General features: G+C 47.1%; 1 protein-coding gene across 2 annotated transcripts in view; it reads right to left on the bottom strand.

Moving 5' to 3' along the window:
* The window catches only part of PDE1C (phosphodiesterase 1C), a 244,296-nt gene that overhangs the window by 51,286 nt on the left and 172,891 nt on the right, over window positions 1-20,119 (bottom strand). For both annotated transcript variants that reach the window (XM_033165414.1, XM_033165413.1), the window contains 5 exons: window positions 17,240-17,353; window positions 13,994-14,176; window positions 12,531-12,597; window positions 6,177-6,293; window positions 5,129-5,269 (listed from right to left, as the gene is read on the bottom strand). In XM_033165414.1, the coding sequence (XP_033021305.1) occupies window positions 5,129-5,269; window positions 6,177-6,293; window positions 12,531-12,597; window positions 13,994-14,176; window positions 17,240-17,353 (622 nt within the window). The remainder of the gene's footprint in view (window positions 1-5,128; window positions 5,270-6,176; window positions 6,294-12,530; window positions 12,598-13,993; window positions 14,177-17,239; window positions 17,354-20,119) is intronic.

Genomic DNA, 20,119 nt, shown 5'->3' with positions numbered 1-20,119 from the left:
GCAGCGCTGACCCAGAGCTCTATCGTAGGTCAGCCAAGGGTGAACACCAGGGACAACGGAAAGCGGGTACCCCACTAGTCTGCCACCCTGATGTCCCCCGGACTCGGGCACAGGCACAACCCCTCTCAGGGTTGACCAAACCATTGAGTCCCTGGATTCCTTTACCGGAACACGCTTCACATAGGGATGGCTAGAGCGTTCTGCCACCCCTATCAACTGAACCAGAGCCTATCCACAACCTTACAAGCTGTGACGATTTGCTACGCGGCAGGCGAAACCCAAATGGCAACAGCCAATCAGCCAAGTGGGGAAAATTCCTGCCGTGCCCCTGTCCCAACGACACACGACGGCATAGCAAGGTCAAGCGCAAAAGCCCTAAATATAGGGAGAGGTGGGCGGGTGTTCCGATGCACTAGCCCCAAAGAGGAAGCTCAGGTACATGTGCATGATGTCCTTTACTTGCGTCCCATTGGCCAGATTGCTCCCAGCATCGAGGGACCTACCAATAGGGTGTTGTGGCTATCCAGACGATCCCACCCACAACACAGGGTTTGGTTGCCAGGTTGCACCACAACACGTGCCCTCTTTGAGGGAGAACCCGATTTATGATATACCATTACCCCTTGGGGCTAGTGCTATGGATAATATAATTATGACGCACTGGCAGTATTACCCGGAAGTTACAACAGTAACATAATGACCACTCCCCACATCAAATAGGGGGTGACATTTGCGTGGTCGCGCGCAGCCCCCTGAATTCCTGGGCGACACCTGGTAGTTCGGCTGGCTGTACCCTCCCCCAGAAGGGATACCTGGGGTCTGCGCGTACCCAGCTAACTGTCCAATCCCGCGTTACCAAGGGATTGGCCAGGTAAGGGGAGGGACTACCAAGCCCACACAATAGAGTGTGTAGCTTACCTGAGAAGCAGCAGCCAGCTCCAGAGCTGCTCCCACCCTCCACTCCCTCAATTAACGCTTACTTTGCAGGTTAACCTCTTCTCCACAGGTACGCAGGCGCTGCTATGCCAAGGCCGCTGTTGAAGGGCCGGAAAGGAATTTCCCTGCACTGGCAGGTTTCGCCTTTCCCGTAGCAATTCCTCACAACTTTGGCGGTTTCAGGCCTTGGGCGGAATCCTTTAGTCATCTTCCTAAATGGGGTGTGGGGTGTGGGGCGGTGACTCCGCGTCCCCAGTGTGGCGACGATAACAGGGTTCCCCGTTAAAGGGGTATTGGGGGAGGCATCAGAGCCGTCTCATCCATTGGGGCTGGTGGCGCGGCGCGCCAGGGCGCAATGGCCTGGAGGGCGCCTCCGTCCTCCAGCCCCGCTGGCAGCGCCTGTCGGCAGCGCCCTCTGACTCCCGGCAAGGGAGCTGGCCGGCCACGCCACGCCCTCTGGCTGCCCAGCAGAGCACAGGAGCACAGCTCTGCGCGCCCTTCCAGCGCTTCCGGGACGGGAGGCGAGGGCGGCCGGCTTGCGCTCCCGCGCGCATCCGGATGGCGCGGCGCAGCCGGGCGGCACGGCTGGGCAGCTTGTGCCCCATCGGGTGGGCGGCCGGCTGCGCGCGGAGCTCGAGCAGCCCGGCTGCGCGCGGGAGCGCGAGCCGGCCGCCCACCCGATGGGGCACAAGCTGCCCAGCCGCGCCGCCCGGCTGCGCCGCGCCATCCGGATGCGCGCGGGAGCGCGAGCCGGCCGCCCTCGCCTCCCGTCCCGGAAGCGCTGGAAGGGCGCGCAGAGCCCTGCGCCGCTCCAGCGCCACGCCCCTCATCCCCCGCTCGCCCACCCCCCTCCCAAGGGGCGGCAAGCGCGGGAGGGAGGCGGCGGAGAGGCGGCATGGCGGGGGCGCCGGAGGGATAGCCGCGCCAGGGCGGCAGATCCCCTTAAGACGGCTCTGGGAGGCATTGTCCATACGCCGAGAGGTTGTCATTGCTCTTCCCCACCAGTGGCAGCAAAACAGGGGGAGGGCTCTCTGCTTGAACATATGTTCTCGAGAGCTAGTCCAATCCCCACACATTCTGGATAACCCTGACGTTTCCCAGATCCCCGGCTGGGGGCTGGGAAGGATAAACGCCCAATGCCTGAGCCAAGGTCTCCCTACATCTGAATCTTAATAAAGTTGTGGCCACTTTTAATCCCATAGCACATTGTCTTGTGTCATTATTCCGCCCGGGGGTCGCCTGGGGGTTGGGGGACTCCGCCTGTCCACACAAAAAATGTCCCAGGGCAAAATGTTATTAGGTTGCTTGTTGGGTTGAAATGAATAGATTTCTTTTAAGGGTTCTTAATGAGTGAAATGAGGTTGAAAGCACACTTACAATAGATTCTACTACTGAGCCCTTTCCCTCAAATCCCTATTAAGGGAGCAAGTTTTCACCGATTTGCTACATTAGATCTTGCAGGAAACTATATGGCACTGCTAATGTTTCTTTGGGAAAGTGCAGAACCTGATTACATTTCCTGATGTCGAGGCTTGTGTAATCATAGCATACGTGGGTCGCATTGCCCTTAGGCTGCCTTATCCCTTCGAAATTATTAACGAAGCCCCTGTTTTCAGGGGAAAGGAAGCAGAGAGGCTTGTTGACTCTGCCCCATTGTTTCTTTTGCACATGAATCAAATTTGGCTTTCCTGTTAACTAACATCAAACCCGATTTCATGCAACCTTAGACTAGAACCTGCATTTATTCATCACACTCAGGTTCTCAGTTCTCTGCACCCTTAAGGTAAAGGTAAAGGGACCCCTGACCATCAGGTCCAGTCGTGTCCGACTCTGGGGTTGCGGCGCTCATCTCGCTTTATAGGCCAAGGGAGCCGGCGTTTGTCCGCAGACAGCTTCCGGGTCATGTGGCCAGCATGACAAAGCCGCTTCTGGCGAACCAGAGCAGCGCACGGAAACGCCGTTTACCTTCCCGCTGGAGCGGTCCCTATTTATCTACTTGCACTTTGATGTGCTTTTGAACTGCTAGGTGGGCAGGAGCTGGGACCGAGCAACGGGAGCTCACCCCGTGGCAGGGATTCGAACCGCCGACCTTCTGATCAGCAGCCCTAGACTCTGTGGTTTAACCCACAGCGCCACTACTAAATAGCTTCTGTACCATTAAATGCGGCAAGCCTGGTTGACGGTAACAAGCCAGCTTCAAAACTCCTGGGTTGATGCTGATCTGTTTCAGTAAACCATGGGTAGGCAAACTAAGGCCCAGGGGCTGGATCCGGCCCAATCACCTTCTAAATCCGGCCTGTGGACGCTCCAGGAATCAGCGTGTTTTTACATGAGTAGAATGTGTCCTTTTATTTAAAATGCATCTCTGGGTTATTTGTGGGGGCTGCCTGGTGTTTTTACATGAGTAGAATGTGTGCTTTTATTTAAAATGCATCTCTGGGTTATTTGTGGGGCACAGGAATTCGTTCATTTTCCCCCTCAAAAATATAGTCCGGCCCCCTCAAGGTCTGAGGGACAGTGGACCGGCCCCCTGCTGAAAAAGTTTGCTGACCCCTGCAGTAAACCATAGTTAAGACTAACCATAGTTTGCGTGGCGTTGGCTATAACACTAGACTGCAACTAGTTTAAAAAGAAAGCAAAAACTTCCAAATTTTCCACAGCCATGCTGGAGGAGGAAGGCTTAGGAGTGCCTCAGGCTCATAGGCGCCAACTCAGTGGGGCTGAGGGACAGCTCAGCCCCCTCAAAGTATGTGGGGACAGGGCCGAGCCCCCCAATCTTGAGGGGCCAGGACTGGCTGGGCCTCCCTGTGGCGGCAGAGGGCCTTGCTGGGCCTTGCAGCCTCCTCCCGACATGCATGACATCACACGTGTGTGTTGCACATGTGACGTCACGCACACATGGCAAGGACCTCCCCCAATGTCAGGTGGAACATGGTGCCTCTGCTCAGGCTCATTCATGTACACATAGGCGCTTGGTAGCAATGCTGGTCCAATCCACCTCTAAAACAGAACAGTAGCATTTCCAATAATGTTGCTCACTGAGATAGGATTACGCCTCTTGCCCCCTCAGAAGTGGGTCACTTGTTATGCCTATAATTTGCGTGAGGTGAAGGTTAAAGTGACTGCTGGCAATATACAGTGCCCCTGACGGCAGTTTTACAGAATAGGGTCACGTAGCTGTTTGTACTCAGCTTTGATGCATAATGTTTTTGCCAAACATCAACCAAGGAGCACTGCCAGAAGTTGATTGCCATGAATCATCCACGCTTGCCCAATTAAATATTATGTTCTTTGTGTCAGCTTTCAAAAAAAAAAAAAAGTGCATATGCTTTCTAAGCAGTAGAAGAGAACACTGCCTAAAATATTTTCTTATATTTTTGTCTTTCCATGATTTCCAAATCTTCCGAAGCTATAATTTGGGGCCTTCTTAAATGTAAGTAATTTTAGAACAATTTCACAAAACACAGTAATTATCTCAGAGTGGTTGTTACTATTACAGTACAGTATTTTGTATTTGTTTTCAATTTATTCTTCATTCTGTGTCCTAAATTTGGTCCCAATTTGCCATGCGGTTAAGTTTTTTTTTGTCCTGAATCCCAAAGGCGTAGCTTAACTCGTGGATTTAGGGTGCATTTGCCAAGTTATTTGGGGGGGGGGGGGGAAGATAGCAATATCTACATTATGGCCGCTGGCTAAAACCATACTGAAGCTCTGAGGCTTTATATATTCTGTGGCATACACATAATTTGCACTTGTGGGACCATTGCCCAAAATAGCTGCCACTGTTTAAGTTAACTTTATAATCTCCTTTTGCCTGACCTTTTGGTCAGTTTCAAAATCCCACAGTCCAAAGGGGAACTACATTCTCTAAGCATTGGAGAAGGAGCAAGTTAGAATCCCAAACCCATATCTGAGCAACAGACTATAATCAAAAGGGTCTAATCCAGAGACCCACTTTGGTGCTCATAAATCTTGGGGTTGTAATTTAAATCCCATGAACAAGCCACGAACAACAACAACAACAACAACAACAACAACAACAACAACAACAACAACAACAATTTATTATTTATACCCCACCCATCTGGCTGGGTTTCCCCAGTGGGTCAAGCAGGAAATGCACAACATTTGGGTCTACCCAAAATGCACAACATTGTTTGGGTCTCCTAAGAACGGGGATTCATTTACTTACCGCTACACCTGTCTTAAAAAGGAGGTAATGAACAGTCTGTGTGACATCTGCGGCATGCATTAGGTTGTGATATGGATTTTTATGCTTGCTGTAGCCAACTTCCAGGGCTTCCACAAAGGAGACAAGAGCAGATATTGGAATCTAAACAAAAACACAGGAAGGGAAAGACATTTGTCAAAGCGTGTTGAAATTTTAAGCATCAAGACCTTAGCATCCAAATATGGTTTCTTTCTCAATTAAAAAAATCAAAATCAAGTGGAAAGACCTCGGAAAACTTTTTATACATGGCTGGTGCTTCAAATTGTCTCGCTCTGTTATAAATATCAACCAAAGTTAACGGCATATGTACTTATCATTTGCTCTTAATGTCCAAAATGTGTGTAATTTCAGACGTTCACCGCTAGCATGCAATGCTAACTGCCTTCTCCTTTGGTTTTCTACAGCCTCTTTGTTTTGGAAATTTACTGGAACACATAGGGTTATAGAGCTTGTGAAACATGGACCACTTATAAACACCATCTCCAGCTCCTTGAAAAATTCCATCAACAGTGTCTTCGAAATTTTTTACACATCACTTGGGAAGACAGGCAAAGTAATGCCACTAACTACGTTTTTTGCAGATTTGCCTTGAGAGAGTCTTTAAACCTCTTTTGTTGACCACCAGCATTACGCTTTCCATTTTTAAGTTCAGAATAGAGTAGCTGCTTTGGAAGATGATACTGTAATGCCACAAAGCCAGGAAGGTTACTGTGACTGGCATCAAAAACTTTTGCGACAAGAGCGCTACTGAACCCTCCTTTCAGCGAAGCCAGTAAATGTACCCCGTTTCAATATGATGCCATATCGACTGGTTCTTACTTGGTCTCGTTCATCGCAGTTGTAATAACATCCTAGTTAAATCAGGCGACAAGTGTGCGACAGTCAGGGTTTCCCAACCACATGCTCACGGCCAGTAGCACACATAAAGCAGAATGACAAGGTTAGTGATATTTCTCCTTGGAGTAAATTACAAGAGTGCAGAAAGGAAGAGCACTGGAGGATTACTGACCTTGAAGCGGCTGATCAAATCATAACGTGTGAGCAATTCGTAGAAAATGAATTTCAGTGCATGGTCCCCACTGGCATCATTTAGTGCAAATACGTCGAAGGACCACTTGTCTACGTTCTGTGAGAGAAAAGGCAGCATTGGGTGTGTTTTCTTCATCAGCGACAGAAGGAAAGCAACGACTGTGAAATACAAAGCCTGTACATGCTCTGATGATGTAAGGTAGTCAGTAAATTTTTGAGTTGAATCTGTTTGGCATATTAAGATGCTAGCAATTTTAACCACAGGACGCGGGTGGCGCTGTGGTCTAAACCACTGAGCCTCTTGGGTTGGGCTTGCCGATCAGAAGGTCGGTGGTTCGAATCCCCGCGATGGGGTGAGCTCCCGTTGCTCGGTTCCAGCTCCTGCCAACCTAGCAGTTCGAAAGCACCCCCAAAAGTGCAAGTAGATAAATAGATACTGCTCCGGCGGGAAGGTAAACGGCATTTCCGTGCGCTGCTATGGTTTCGGTGTTCCGTTACGCCAGAAGTGGCTTAGTCATGCTGGCCACATGATCCGGAAAAACTGTCGGCAGACAAACGCTGCCTCCCTCGGCCTGTAAAGCGAGATGAGAGCCGCAACCCCAGAGTCGTCTGCGACTGGACGTAACTGTCAGGGGTCCTTTACTTTTACCTTTTTAATTTTAACCAGTCAAATTAAATCCTGTGGCAGCTACAAGCAACCAAGTTAAAGAATGCAGAATCCAGCTCTAAATTTGAGAAACACCAGAGAGCCAACTATTCTGGTTGGAGCATTTACTGCTTAGAAATAACTTCGTTCTTTCATTCTTTTTCATTCATGCTTTCATTCTTTCATTTACTGTCTTTGCTGCTGTGCATCCCTCTATGTGTTCCCTCCACAGTTTCTCATGATAACAAACTAGTACAGTGGTACCTTGGTTTACAACCATAATCCATTCCGGAGGTCCGTTTGTAAACCAAAACAGGTTGTAACCCAAGGCGCGCTTTCGCCAATGGGGCCTCCAAATTTTTTTTGTTCGTAATCCCCCTCCAAATGGATTGTAATCCAAAAAAAAAGCTTGCAAACCAGGACACGCACTTCCGGGTTTGACGTGTTTGTAATCCAAAAGGTATGCAAACAAAGACGTATGCAAACCAAGGTACCACTGTAAATGAAACCTTTTCCCAAGAGGTGTAGAAGAAATTTGTTCAAGACTATCTTGGAAATGAACTTCTTAAAAGGACCTCTCAAAAGAGGGTCCGCCCCTATGAACCCCTGACCTTCATTTATGGCTGTTTCTGTTTATTTCTGTGCTGGGAAAGGGTTCTCAGCTGCAGTGACCCTCTATCTCCGCCTGCCCCCCAATGCATCTTCTTCACCCTCCTCTTTTCTTAACTGCAAGTAGAGTGGGGACTCAGCTATACAGCTGCAAATAAAACGTTTTACGTGTGTTGTAAAGTGAAAGACACTTTGTTTTTTAAGCTCAAAACACAACCCAGGAATAGAGAAGACAGCCAATGGATACTCGATGTACTGTGCAGTCACAATGCTGATTTGTTATGCAGGATTTGCCCCCCGTGGAAGATGCTACCACATAGTGAGGCAACCATTTGAAATGAAAATTGCACCACTTTGACTGGGCAGTTTTCTCCAAGCCACCCTATGCTTCCAAAAAGAAAGGAATGCAGTGACAGAGAGAAAACCATTCATTCTGCACAAATAGCTTACCATATAGGCAACCACACGTAGCAAGCGCTGTGTGCATCTTTAATTTTGGGGGCACGGAAAGCTCTTTCAGTGCATTTCACTTTTCTTATTTTCATTATAAAGTCAAGAAAATGTCTGGTGACTGTTAAGTGCACACAAATTGTCTCTCCTAAGCAGTGGTAGCTTCCACGGGGAATGGTTTAAAATTACTTAATCAAAAACACAATTCTCAGTCCCTTCACTGTTATGTTGTTAATTGTGTACCAGAAGTTAATGGTACTTAGGGCCATTTGATATATCGTTATGTGTCCACCTAAGTAGGCCACTGCCAAGCGATTTTTATTGCCGTTTTTAATCAATGTAAATTCAAGTGTACAGATGTAATGAACGGTGGCAGGAATAAGAGACACCCAAGTGTGCTGCAAATCAGACTTACAAGGCAATTTCCATCGACACAACTCATACATTTGATTATAGCATGAATATCCTACATGCAGCTGCGCTGCAATTTCCCCCGATGTGTTTTCAGAATAAGTGACATTTCCTCAAGCAAGCAGAAAAGCAGCACAGTGGCAACGACATGCACTGACGTTGCGTCGATTGCCTGATGCGAAGGTGACATTTTAAAAACGGGACTGTCCAGCTTCAGGGTGCTCCGAAATTTCCCTATGCCGCTTCCACCAACTTGCAAATCACTTGTATTCCATTGCAGAAGAGGTAAATAGTGGCAGAAAAGAAGCGATATTGTATGGAGCTGAAGTACACCTTTTGACTCTAGGTGATGCTAACACTGGGAAGTAGGACAGCCCACCAAATAAAATGATCAATTAGAACTGTCAGGGAACTGTCCCTGACTCAGCGCAGGGGGGTGGAAGGGCTCTCGGGATGCTACAGAGAGCCCCGGCCCCATCTGACCAGCAGCACCTCCTCGTCCAGCAGAGGCAGTAGCGATGTCTCCAGCGGAGAGGGGCAGACAGCACTGGGTCTGGAGAGCAGAGGCTCTGGGGATGTTGGAGAGACTCTGTAGCCCCCTTGCTCAGCGGGCGAGGAGGGAAGCACGCCAGTTCCGGCGCCCCAAGTGCGCAGAGGGGTGAAACGTAAGGAGGGGACGCGGAGATTTGGAATACCGAAACTCTTATGTTGGGGTCACAGCCGGAAAGGGCCACTCCCGGATTCTGCGAGTGACCGATACAGACATGAACTTGTAGCTCTGCACTGTAAATAGCATGCACAATAAAACTGCTGAAAGCAAGGTTGGAGTTGTGCCTGGTTACTCGCGAGCAACCACCCCACGGACCTTACAAGAACCCTCCCTAATCCACGTTCAAATCAGATGCACAACAGGCTTCCTGCCTGGCATCTCAGAGAACACTTAGACAGGCAACAATCTACCAAGTAGATTCATTTCAATAGTTCAGGGATGGCCCAAGGCAGTTTGGCACCTGAGGCAAACCACAAAACGGTGCCTCCACCATTGCAAGGAAACATACGCTCCAACTCCCCGGGGTTGTGGGTGCCCTGGCTCCCTCAATATTTTAAATGAAGCGGCTGGGCAGCCACAAAAGTGTGGGCATGCGGCAGGGTGTGTCCTCGTGACGTCACCATGCCCCAATACGTGCAAGAGTGACGTCAGCATGCCAGGGACGCCGCTGCCGGGGAAGAAGAAGAAGAAGAAGAAGAAGAAGAAGAAGAAGAAGAAGAAGAAGAGTTTGGATTTATTATCCCGCTTTTCACTACCCAAAGGAGTCTCAAAGCGGCTAACATTCTCCTTTCCCTTCCTCCCCCACAACAAACACTCTGTGAGGTGAGTGGGGCTGAGAGACTTCAGAGAAGTGTGACTAGCCCAAGGTCACCCAGCAGCTGCATGTGGAGGAGCGGGGACGCGAACCCGGTTCCCCAGATTACGAGTCTACCACTCTTAACCACTACACCACACTGGCTAAGAAGGGATGAGCTAAGATCTAAATCGGGAACAAGGCGGGGAATCAAATCAACCTCACCTGGCGGTTAAAGACCTTCGTGGGGAGAAAGGAGCCTGCTCTGAATCATGTCAGGTGTGTGCAGAGCCCAGGAGACCCCAAAGGGCAGATGCCAGCATTTCCTCCCTAGGGGTGGAAGGAGACCAGTAGTGCTTCCTATTTGCTGAGCCTCTGGTGGGCTTTCTCCTACTTCAACGGGGGAAGTGGCTTGTAGCCATTTAATCTCCCCACAGTGCCCCATCAGGGACGCTGTCTGAGAAATTTAAATGACTGCTTACCATTGCTTAGTTCAGATTTACACCACATTTTTGCAAGGCTGCTGTTATCCAGTACTGATTTCCAGAAACTCAATATATAGTCACAAAATGCATGGTCCTTTTTTAAAAAAACAAAACTGATTTCCTTGAATGAGTAATAAGAGGACCTTGGGGGATGGATGTTTTGGTTATGTGTTAACATTGCACTATTGGTGAAGTGTTTTTTGATTGTTGGAAACGCTTCAAACCAACTTCTGCACACTAATGGTGTCCAGCAAGCTTCCTTCAGCGCACGTACCTCTCCTGTACGTTCTCCTTGCTCGCTTCACCTGTGCTATCAGCAGAGTTATCTTCTCTTATCTCACGCAGCGGTGTGTGTGCATACCAGCATATTACAGAAAACAAAGTCCGGCTTCTTTCTAATCTAGAAGCTTTTATTTACAAGGCATAAATCTACATTCCTGGAGAGACGCAAGCCATGTTGCTGTCTTCTCCCTTCTCCCTTCTCCGGACACAGAAAAAACAAGTATCACATTACAAAGTACAACAGTACACAGCATCTTCCGGTGACGCTCTTCCTCCTGTGGGTGGGACAATCTGGTTGAGCTTGTTAACTCTAAAAGCTCCAAACCTCCAAACCTCTACAATTGGCACGCTATAGGATTGGTTTTTACTGACTTTTGTTTACGTCGGCTCTTGCTGGGGAATAAACAATAATCCAACAACCGCTGTACCAGTGCAATCTCAGCTATCTGGGGTTTTGCGGAGAAATCCCTTTTGCCAGCCTGAGGTGCTGAGGATTGAACCAGACACTTTACAGCTAAGCTCCCATGTGAGCTGCTCTAAATAAAAAGCAGGTCGGGTGCTACTGCTTCAAACTGCAACTGTAGAATAGAATACTAATGGACATCCAATAATATTAAAAAAAGAACTGAGGGGTGGGAGGCAGAAAATCCTATCAGGCAAAAGGCTGGCCTTGGGTCCTTCTTCCCAACATGCATGTGTTTAATACAGCGATGCATTCAAGTTTATTTTTATTTTTTGTCTTGTCTTTGCTCCAAGGAGCTAGGCAATCCTTGCCCCGTTTTATGTTCAAAACAACCTAGTGGGGCAGGTTAAGTTGGTAAGTCAGGTAGCAGGGGTTCAGGTTCCACTACTTTCCCTAATCTGTTCCTTCTCATGCTCACAGCATCCTCTGCTTTGTAGCTGAACCAGTCAGTACATGTTTAACAGCTGACTTGGCCCAGCTGATCAATGGGTGGGTGAAGGGAGATTAGGCCCCGGGCCATAAGCAGGCTGGGGAGCACAAGTTGCACACTTCTGAACAGGGCCAGCCCTACCATGAGGCAGACTGAGGCAGCCACCTCAGGCAGCCAGTTCTGAGGGGTGCAAGATGGTGAGAAAAGTGTGCCGGGGGGGGGGGTCTGCTTTGCAGCCTCTATAAACTAGTTTGCTGCGCCAGCATGGCTGGCACACCAGTGAGGTGGCCTGATGCGCCCTGCCTCAGGTGGCATGCTCCACAGAGGGTGGGAGGTCCTGATCCGACCTCTGCGACCGTGGCCTCCGACTCAGCTTTGGATAAGCTGAAGACACAGCCCAGAGCCGAAGATGAGGAAAGCAGCCACAATGCCTGGACTCTTGGTGAAAAGGGGGCATTCCCACAGAGTGGCTGTGTTGCCACTATTCTCCTCCCACCCCATGGGGGGGGGTGGTTCAGATCTCGGATGGGGGGCATTGGAGGCGTGTTTTGCCTTAGGCACCAAAGGGTCTCAGGCCGACCCTGCTTCTGAACAAGAAACATAAATAAAGTGTTTTTTCCTGGAGACTCTGCATACTAAATGGAAAATGTGTATATTGCCTGGGGGGTGTACAAAATTCAGTTGATATATGAACATTTCCCAAGGCCTGTTGGAGACTACATATACTGACCAGTAAATGTACACAGTTTGCTCTTCGTGAAAGGACTGTGTGCACATTCTCCAGGAGGCCTGGTGACTGTGCACAATGGCTGCTAGCTATGCACATTAAAGGCTCAATCTACAGTCCTCTTAAAATAGAGAAGTAAGGTGCATATTTAGGTAACAGCATTGTTGCATACCATACTTCTTGTAGTAGCACCGCTGTAGCCCACGTAAGGCTGTTATAATTTTTGATGCTTAGGGTATTGCTCAAGACTTCATTTTCTACTTCCTGTTTACATACAGAAGATATCACACCTTAGTTTAGCTATAAAAATGAACCGAAGATCGTCAGGTAACTTCTGGACTGTTTCTCTCTGCTGCATTTTGTCTCCCTGTATGATGTAAGCTAAATTATTTTTCAGACACAATGAAAGGCAGAGCATGCACAGAACTCTACATGAGAACTCCGTGTCATTTCAGTGTTTCGTAAGAGAGAACCAACACTGGCATTACCTTTAGCACTCCAATTACAGCTGGTGGGTAGCTAAGTCCAACCATATTGGATGTCCGTCTGTACATTCTGTCAAGATAAAATAAATTAATTACACACACACACACACACACACACACACACACGATAGAGTTCTCTTCAGAATACATAGTTTTTATCCAAGCAAAACAAATGGCCTTTCTTCCTTTATTCCCACCGGCATTGATTTCTATTCCATTCAGATCCAGAGATAGCTTCACGCAAAAGAGCTCTCTGCGGAACTACTGCCATGTGTTGTGCTTTGATGAAGGTGAGCATTTACTTAAAATGTTTACAGCCAGAATATAGGCTGCCTGTACTGCCTCAGCAATGCAACCATATCATTCATGCCTTGCACATGCTGGTTTGAATCTGCAAAACCACCACCACCCCCAATCTGCACAACTTTCCTTTATTCTGAAGGTACACAATGGCCCCATGACGTTTTCGTGCTCAGAAGCCAGAGCACTGGCTCTGCTCTTGTCCTCCACACAAGACAAGATCCCGCAGGATGTTGCCTATACAAAACAGCTGTAGCCAATGTAAAAGATCCCAACCAAACGTGGAAGAGAATCCCTGGATCAGGATGATCCAGTATGCTTACTTGGAAGCACTGGCATCACTTTGACTTATTTCTAAGTAAATGTGTGTTGTTATTTCAATGCCAAGGTTAGACGAAGTTCCCTTTACAGTTAATGCTTTAATGCAAAACACTGCCACAGTCTTCCCGCCACCCCAATATAATTGCAAAATGCACCATTCTGTGCTGTGCTATCAAAATAGCAGCCTTGCCTGGTGACCAAAAGGATCCTGTTTCCTCCCAGACATCATTTGCCCGAGATGCAATCCATTTCAAAGTGGAGTCTGGTGCAAATGCCAAAACCGGTTAACTGAAATGATTCAGGATTGTGATGGCATCATAAGTGCTAGCCATTTTTGAATTATTGTGAACAGAAGGCCCTCAGAGAAGAAGAAGAAGAAGAAGAAGAAGAAGAAGAAGAAGAAGAAGAAGAAGAAGAAGAAGAAGAAGAGGAGTTTGGATTTGATATCCCGCTTTATCACTACCCGAAGGAGTCTCAAAGCGGCTAACGTTCTCCTTTCCCTTCCTCCCCCACAACAAACACTCTGTGAGGTGAGTGGGGCTGAGAGACTTCAGAGAAGTGTGACTAGCCCAAGGTCACCCAGCAGCTGCATGTGGAGGAGTGGAGACGCGAACCCGGTTCCCCAGATTATGAGTATACCACTCTTAACCACTACACCACACTGGCTCAGAGGGCTCTCATTTTTTGATTCAGAGATGGAGAAAGTGAAGTCATGATCCTGGCCAGTTCTCGAGATGAAATATTGGGCCTTCATTGGTTGCTCATGTCTACCTGCACAGCTGCAATATCTATAAACTGCAACATCTGACTATTCTTTGGTGAAGAGCAAATGCATCGTCCGTTACCTCTCCACAAATATCCCAGCCTGAACGGCATGCACAATACTTCGGAACCGTGGCTTCTCCTCGCTCCTTTTCAGCATCATCCCCATTTGCCGTGTGAAAGTAGAAGCCAGCCAATCCCGTACTTCCGAGGGCACGGCATCTGACTGGATATCACTGAGTTCATCTTCCGTATCCAACAGACGCCTGTTGTGGGAGAGATAGGGGAGACACATTAAATAAAGATTTCCACGGAGACAGCATTTTTCTTGCAACATTTCTCCTGTTTACAAGTTGTTACACATGTCCAGCCCCTAATTAAATCTGCTGGTATGTTGGTTGGTGATTGTTTTTTCTTTCAGGTGAATTTAATGTAGAAAATTATTGACATTTAGTTATTTCTATGGACAGCCGCAGTACCCCCAGATTTTAAAGTAGCTCACTTCTGAAGTGTGAGAACAATGAAGGAAGATCTTTGCAGGGTTGTTCACAGTGCTTTTTTCGGGGGGGGGGGGCCGCAGGGGTACGCATACCCCTAAACATTTTGTGAATCTTTGTGCTTTTGTCCATTTACTGTATTTATTTTCCCCGATTTGAACTATAAAATGGTGATTTTCTTGAGTCAAAATGGGAGTACCCCTAAATATTTTTTTAAGTGGGAAAAAGCTCTGGTTGTTCATAATTAAGCGACACGGGGACTCAATTTTGCATTCCAACTTAGTTGGCAGGTTTTCAAAACACAGGCTGATAATTACAGGATTGGACTTTTGTATATGGTGGTCTCCTAAGTGAGGCATAGGCAAGTTTTGGTCCTCCAGATGTTTTGGCCTACAACTCCCATGATCCCTAGCTAACAGGACCAGTGGTCAGGGATGATGGGAATTGTAGTCCAAAGCATCTGGAGGGCCGAAGGTTGCCTGTGCCTGTCCTAAGCACTACCTGGTCCCCACAAAGTAAATGAACAGCCTGTGTCAGTGGGTATTGCCTACCCTACCTCATCTCAAAGACAGGTTAAAAATACTTGCACAAAATGGGAAATAAAGTAAGGCACAGATAAGAATATTAACATTAAACCCACTCTAGCAATATTAGCTAGACCAAAAGCCAGTCTCTTTCCCCCAGGTGGCGCTGTGGGTTAAACCACAGAGTCTAGGGCTTGCTGATCAGAAGGTCGGCGGTTCGAATCCCTGTGACGGGGTGAGCTCCTGTTGTTCGGTCCCAGCTCCTGCCCACCTAGCAGTTCGAAAGCACATCAAAGTGCAAGTAGATAAATAGGGAACCGCTCCGGCGGGAAGGTAAACGGCGTTTCCGTGTGCTGCTCTGGTTCGCCAGAAAGCGGCTTTGTCATGCTGGCCACATGACCCGGAAGCTGTCTGCGGACAAATGCCGGCTCCCTTGGCCTATAGAGCGAGATGAGCGCCGCAACCCCAGAGTCGGACACGACTGGACCTAATGGTCAGGGGTCCCTTTACCTTTACCTTTCCCCCAAGTTTTTTTCTACAGGGACCACCATCTAAACACTTCTTTGTGAAGTGGCTAAAGAACTAGGAACCGGACAGACTTTTCCATAACCCTGGTCTGCCTAAGAAAACTATGGAAGAAATTCCAGTTGCAGACTCACTTGCAGTGACCCAGGCCCCCAGGGAGCAAGACCTGAGCCCAGAAGGGAACAAACTGGACAAGACAACATTCTGGAATTAACCAATTGGCTGAAACTTTATTGATTCCAGATGTAAGTTGGATTTGGCTTAGACATCGGGTGAATATCCCTCACAGCCCCCCAATAGAGGGCTGAAGCATGACAGTATCAAGCCCAGGATTAAAGGGTCATCCGTAAGCCACAGATCTACACATATGACCCTCCCAAGCCGCTGAAAGAAGCTCTTATGGTCCATCTACCACATGCCTTGGCTTTCGGACAGAGACTTCCAACTGGACCCCTCTAATGGGGTGCCCTGTTATTGCATAGTTCTGGGGTGGGGGCAATGCACCGCTTCACACCCCCCCCCCAATGTTGTGAGACAAGAAGGATTCTGCCCAATATGTTATCTGCCAAAGTTGTGACTATTGCTTTGGGGAAGGCCAACCCTTCAAACAGGACCAATCTGTTTGGAGGGACGAAACATTCATTTCCGGCTTGGTAAACAGCGACCATAAATGAACCAGCCAATGTTGCAATGGTGATTAAGCTGGACGGATGACCTCTTAGAGGCATGTCCAGATTATAATATTGGGGCAGGCAATTTATATAGAAGAAATGTGTGAACTTGGGGAAAGTTAGGGTGGTTGTGGTCAGCAGTAGTGAGGCAGAGTTCTGTCCTGACGCTGGCGTTGCTTAGCTGGATGGGGCTTGGGCAGGATGATGGCAAGGTTGGGTGGCATGTGGGTGCACCACTCGAACCAATCGGGCACGCCCTGCAGGATATCTGTGCAGCCCCAATTGCACTGCTGCCTTGCCCCACCCCAGCCCTATCCAGGTAAGAAGTAGCAATCCTGTGTCAAGATGTGGCTTTTTGGGACACGGGTGGCGCTGTGGTCTAAACCACTGAGGCTCTTGGGCTTCCCGATCAGAAGGTCGGCGGTTTGAGCCCCGCGACGGGGTGAGCTCCCGTTGCTCAGTCCCAGCTCCTGCCAACCTAGCAGTTTGAAAGCACACCAGTGCAAGTAGATAAATAGGTACCGCTCCGGTGGGAGGGTAAACAGCGTTTCCGTGCGCTCTGGCACTCATCACAGTCCTCTGTGCGCCAGTAGCGATTTAGTCCTGCTGGCCACATGACCCAGAAAGCTGTCTGTGGGCAAATGCCAGCTCCCTTGGCCTGAAAGTGAGATGAGAGCTGCAACCCCATAGTTGCCTTTGGCTGGACTTAACCCTCCAGGGGTCCTTTAGCTTTCTTTCTTTCTTTCTTTCTTTCTTTCTTTCTTTCTTTCTTTCTTTCTTTCTTTCTTTCTTTCTTTCTTTCTTTCCTATGTGGCTCTGCCCCACCACTTCTAGTTGTGGCTCCCATAGATGGGACAAAGTGTCTGGAGGGCATGGCAAATATCATAGGAAATGACATTTTTCATTATTTAAGACAACTTTTTAAATAATTAACATCATTAAGTTCATGACATTTTCAGGAGCACCAGTCCCTTTCTCTTATTAAAAGTAAAACTGATGACCTTTGTGTGACTCACACTAATCCCAAGAAATAGGATGAGGTATAATTCTTGTTTACTTAAAAAATAAATGATAAAAAATAAAGCATTACTACACTGAAACAATAGACTCACCTGGTTTCATCAATGTACACAGATTCAAGTACTGTAGCAGCATATTCCAAGTTCTTTTTCAAGTCAACAACAGAAGCCTCTCCTCTCTCTAGCTGCTTCACCAAAGATCGTAACCTAAGAGCAGAAAACAAGAATTTGATTAGCACAAATCCACATCTGGAATTCCAAAGGTGTTCAGATTAATATCCCCTTTCTTGCACCATCCTATTAACAGCATATGAGGGCTGTGAGTATATGATGGTTACAACCCATAAAAGGGGACTCAGCTATACAGCTGCAAATAAAACGTTTTGCAAAGTGCAATATACAAATCTGACAGTAGATGGCGACAGTGAGCTATGGCAAATTCAATATATTTTTCAAAACGTTTTTAAAAAAGCATTTTCACAGCGTTTTCTTTAACGTGTGTGTAGATTCCACCAGGGTGTTGTTATCTAGGCAACTGCAGCAGTTTGGATTAATCTACCGTCTTATATAACCTGCTTTCCTAGCTCCCTGGTAGAGGGCTGCCTTTCATAAAAGCATTTCCATTCTCCCAATATGGCTTTTTAATAGACTCATCTAAAAAGTGCAGGCATGAAGGGTGTTTTGTATCATCAGACAGTGTTGAAATTCTAAAAGGAGGGACAGGAAGATTTTTAACATCTTAACAGTTGAAACTAACACAGCATTCCAGGAGAGTGCAATCTCTAGCAGAGTTTATTTAATACAGAGAATTCTGTTCAACATGTATAGAGTTAATTAGTTATAAAGACTAGTTATAAGAAGATGCATCTCCAGGTTTGCCAAATAGTCGTGTAAGCAATTTGCTTTTCTACTTGTAACACTTTTCACTGCATTGGGTGCAACTTTGCCTGGTCTCCTAGCTTTCGGAAGCAGATGCGTGGGCGTGAAAAAGGGACCTCAGGGATCCTGGTGTAGACTTGAAACTTCTCCACACAGCTCTGAGGATCCTGCCCTTTATTGATTTTGCTTAATAATAAATACACTGGATGTTCTAATGCATGAAATGTAGCATGGGAGAAATGAAGGAATAACAGAGACTCTCGCGTTTGTATTTTGTACCTTTGATTCAATTCAATTCATTGAACACTGCAGGTTTCTTCTGCAGCGTTCAACATCCATATACAATTCAGGCAGAATGAATAGCTCTAACACTGCAGCACTAGCATCCACCATACAAGATTAGATGGGGCACACAGTCCATCAGTCATCTGGCAAAAGAAGAAGAGGGCTTTCGGAATAGAACAGTGTGCTTCACATACACAAAAAAATGTTGTTGCCCTTGTCTGCCGTTTGCTATTTATGACTTATCTGGTAGAGATGCTAGAAGTGGCCACATGCCTTCGGTGAAAGAGAGTCAGCTGCCATTGTCTCTTTTATGTGATCAATGCTTTTAAAGCATGAGTGAAGCCGCTCAGAATAAATCATAAATCATAGATTTTCATGCCTGCAGTTCTTTCAAATGACCGCAACAAGTCTTTATTGTGTTTCAGCTTGGTCTGGCAAATGGGCGCAGATGCACTGTGGTTAAGCAGAAACTCAGGCTCACTAGCAATTGAAGATCTGCGAAGGATTAGGTGTTGGCATGTCCTTTTGCTTTATATCCGCTTCCTGAATTTTCCTCCAGAGAGTTTTATAAACACAAGTTTATTTTAGTGTTACAAGGGACCGTGAAGAGCAAGGCATTTAGCGCTAAGCATGGTTGGGAATTCTAGCGTGCACCAAAAGTATCCAACAGAAAAATGAATGAATGGTATCCAACAGAAAAACTCCAATGAAAATAATGACCAACTCAGGCCCAAAGGTGGATGCAACCCCTTATCTCTATGTTGCAGGAGTACGATGCCTGGCAGATTTCCAGGCCGCACTTTGTCGCAAAACCCCTCAAGATGTTTGAAAGCAGCTTTCCCACCATCATGTCCTGAGTGTTTTGAAGCAGTATGAAATGGCTGTGTAACAATGTTATTTTAAAAACCCCTTTTAAAAAAGTATGCCGCTGTTATTCTGCAGTAGAAAACATTTACTTGCACACACACAAATTACAGCTACCATATACTGTACCTCATAAATAGCATTGAAGGGGTTAATTAGCTAACCTGTATATATTTACCTGAATGTACTGTTAGTCCAGAAGTATAAAAGAACTCTTTCTTATGGAGGATTTTGCTGTGAACTTTGATCTGCATTGCACTCCTTACTGTGTAAGCTATGACTAAGAGTCTGGAGATAACAGTAGAGGATCAACCTTGCACAGAGAGGAATTGTTTAGGTCAGAGACAGATAGGATGGCCTTGCTGGAGTGCGCATGAACCAACTCAGGGCTAAATGTCCTTTTGCCTTATATGTACAACAGGAAATGTACAACAGGAAATGTTCCTTATATGGGCAAGGATGGACAAGGACAAGATTCCTGGGGTGGGAAGATGAGCCAGGGAACTGTCTATAAGAACTGTCTGAAAATTGACTTTTTTGTACTTGCTTGGATGTCTGAACACCGCAAGTGCCTCTGCATGCAGAAATAAATCTTTCTCTCTCTGAAGCCAGCAGCCTCAGTGTCTATTGACTGCTTCCATTTTCTCACCGGGCGCAACTTGAGGAACCCCGTTGGGGCAAATAAGGCTCCAGCATCAGTTACAGGTAGGTAGCCATGTTGGTCTGCCATAGTCAAAATAAAATAAAATAAAATAAAAAATTCCTTCCAGTAGCACCTTAGAGACCAACTAAGTTTGTTCTAGGTATGAGCTTTCGTGTGCATGCACACGAAAGCTCATACCTAGAACAAACTTAGTTGGTCTCTAAGGTGCTACTGGAAGGAATTTCATAAACAGCATGTAATACATCAATATCACAACACATATTTCCTTACTCTTTCAGCGG

This window comes from Lacerta agilis, chromosome 12, assembly GCF_009819535.1.
Source record: "Lacerta agilis isolate rLacAgi1 chromosome 12, rLacAgi1.pri, whole genome shotgun sequence".
Classification (NCBI taxonomy): Eukaryota; Metazoa; Chordata; class Lepidosauria; order Squamata; family Lacertidae; genus Lacerta; species Lacerta agilis.
This window is presented reverse-complemented; position numbering and strand designations above follow the sequence as displayed.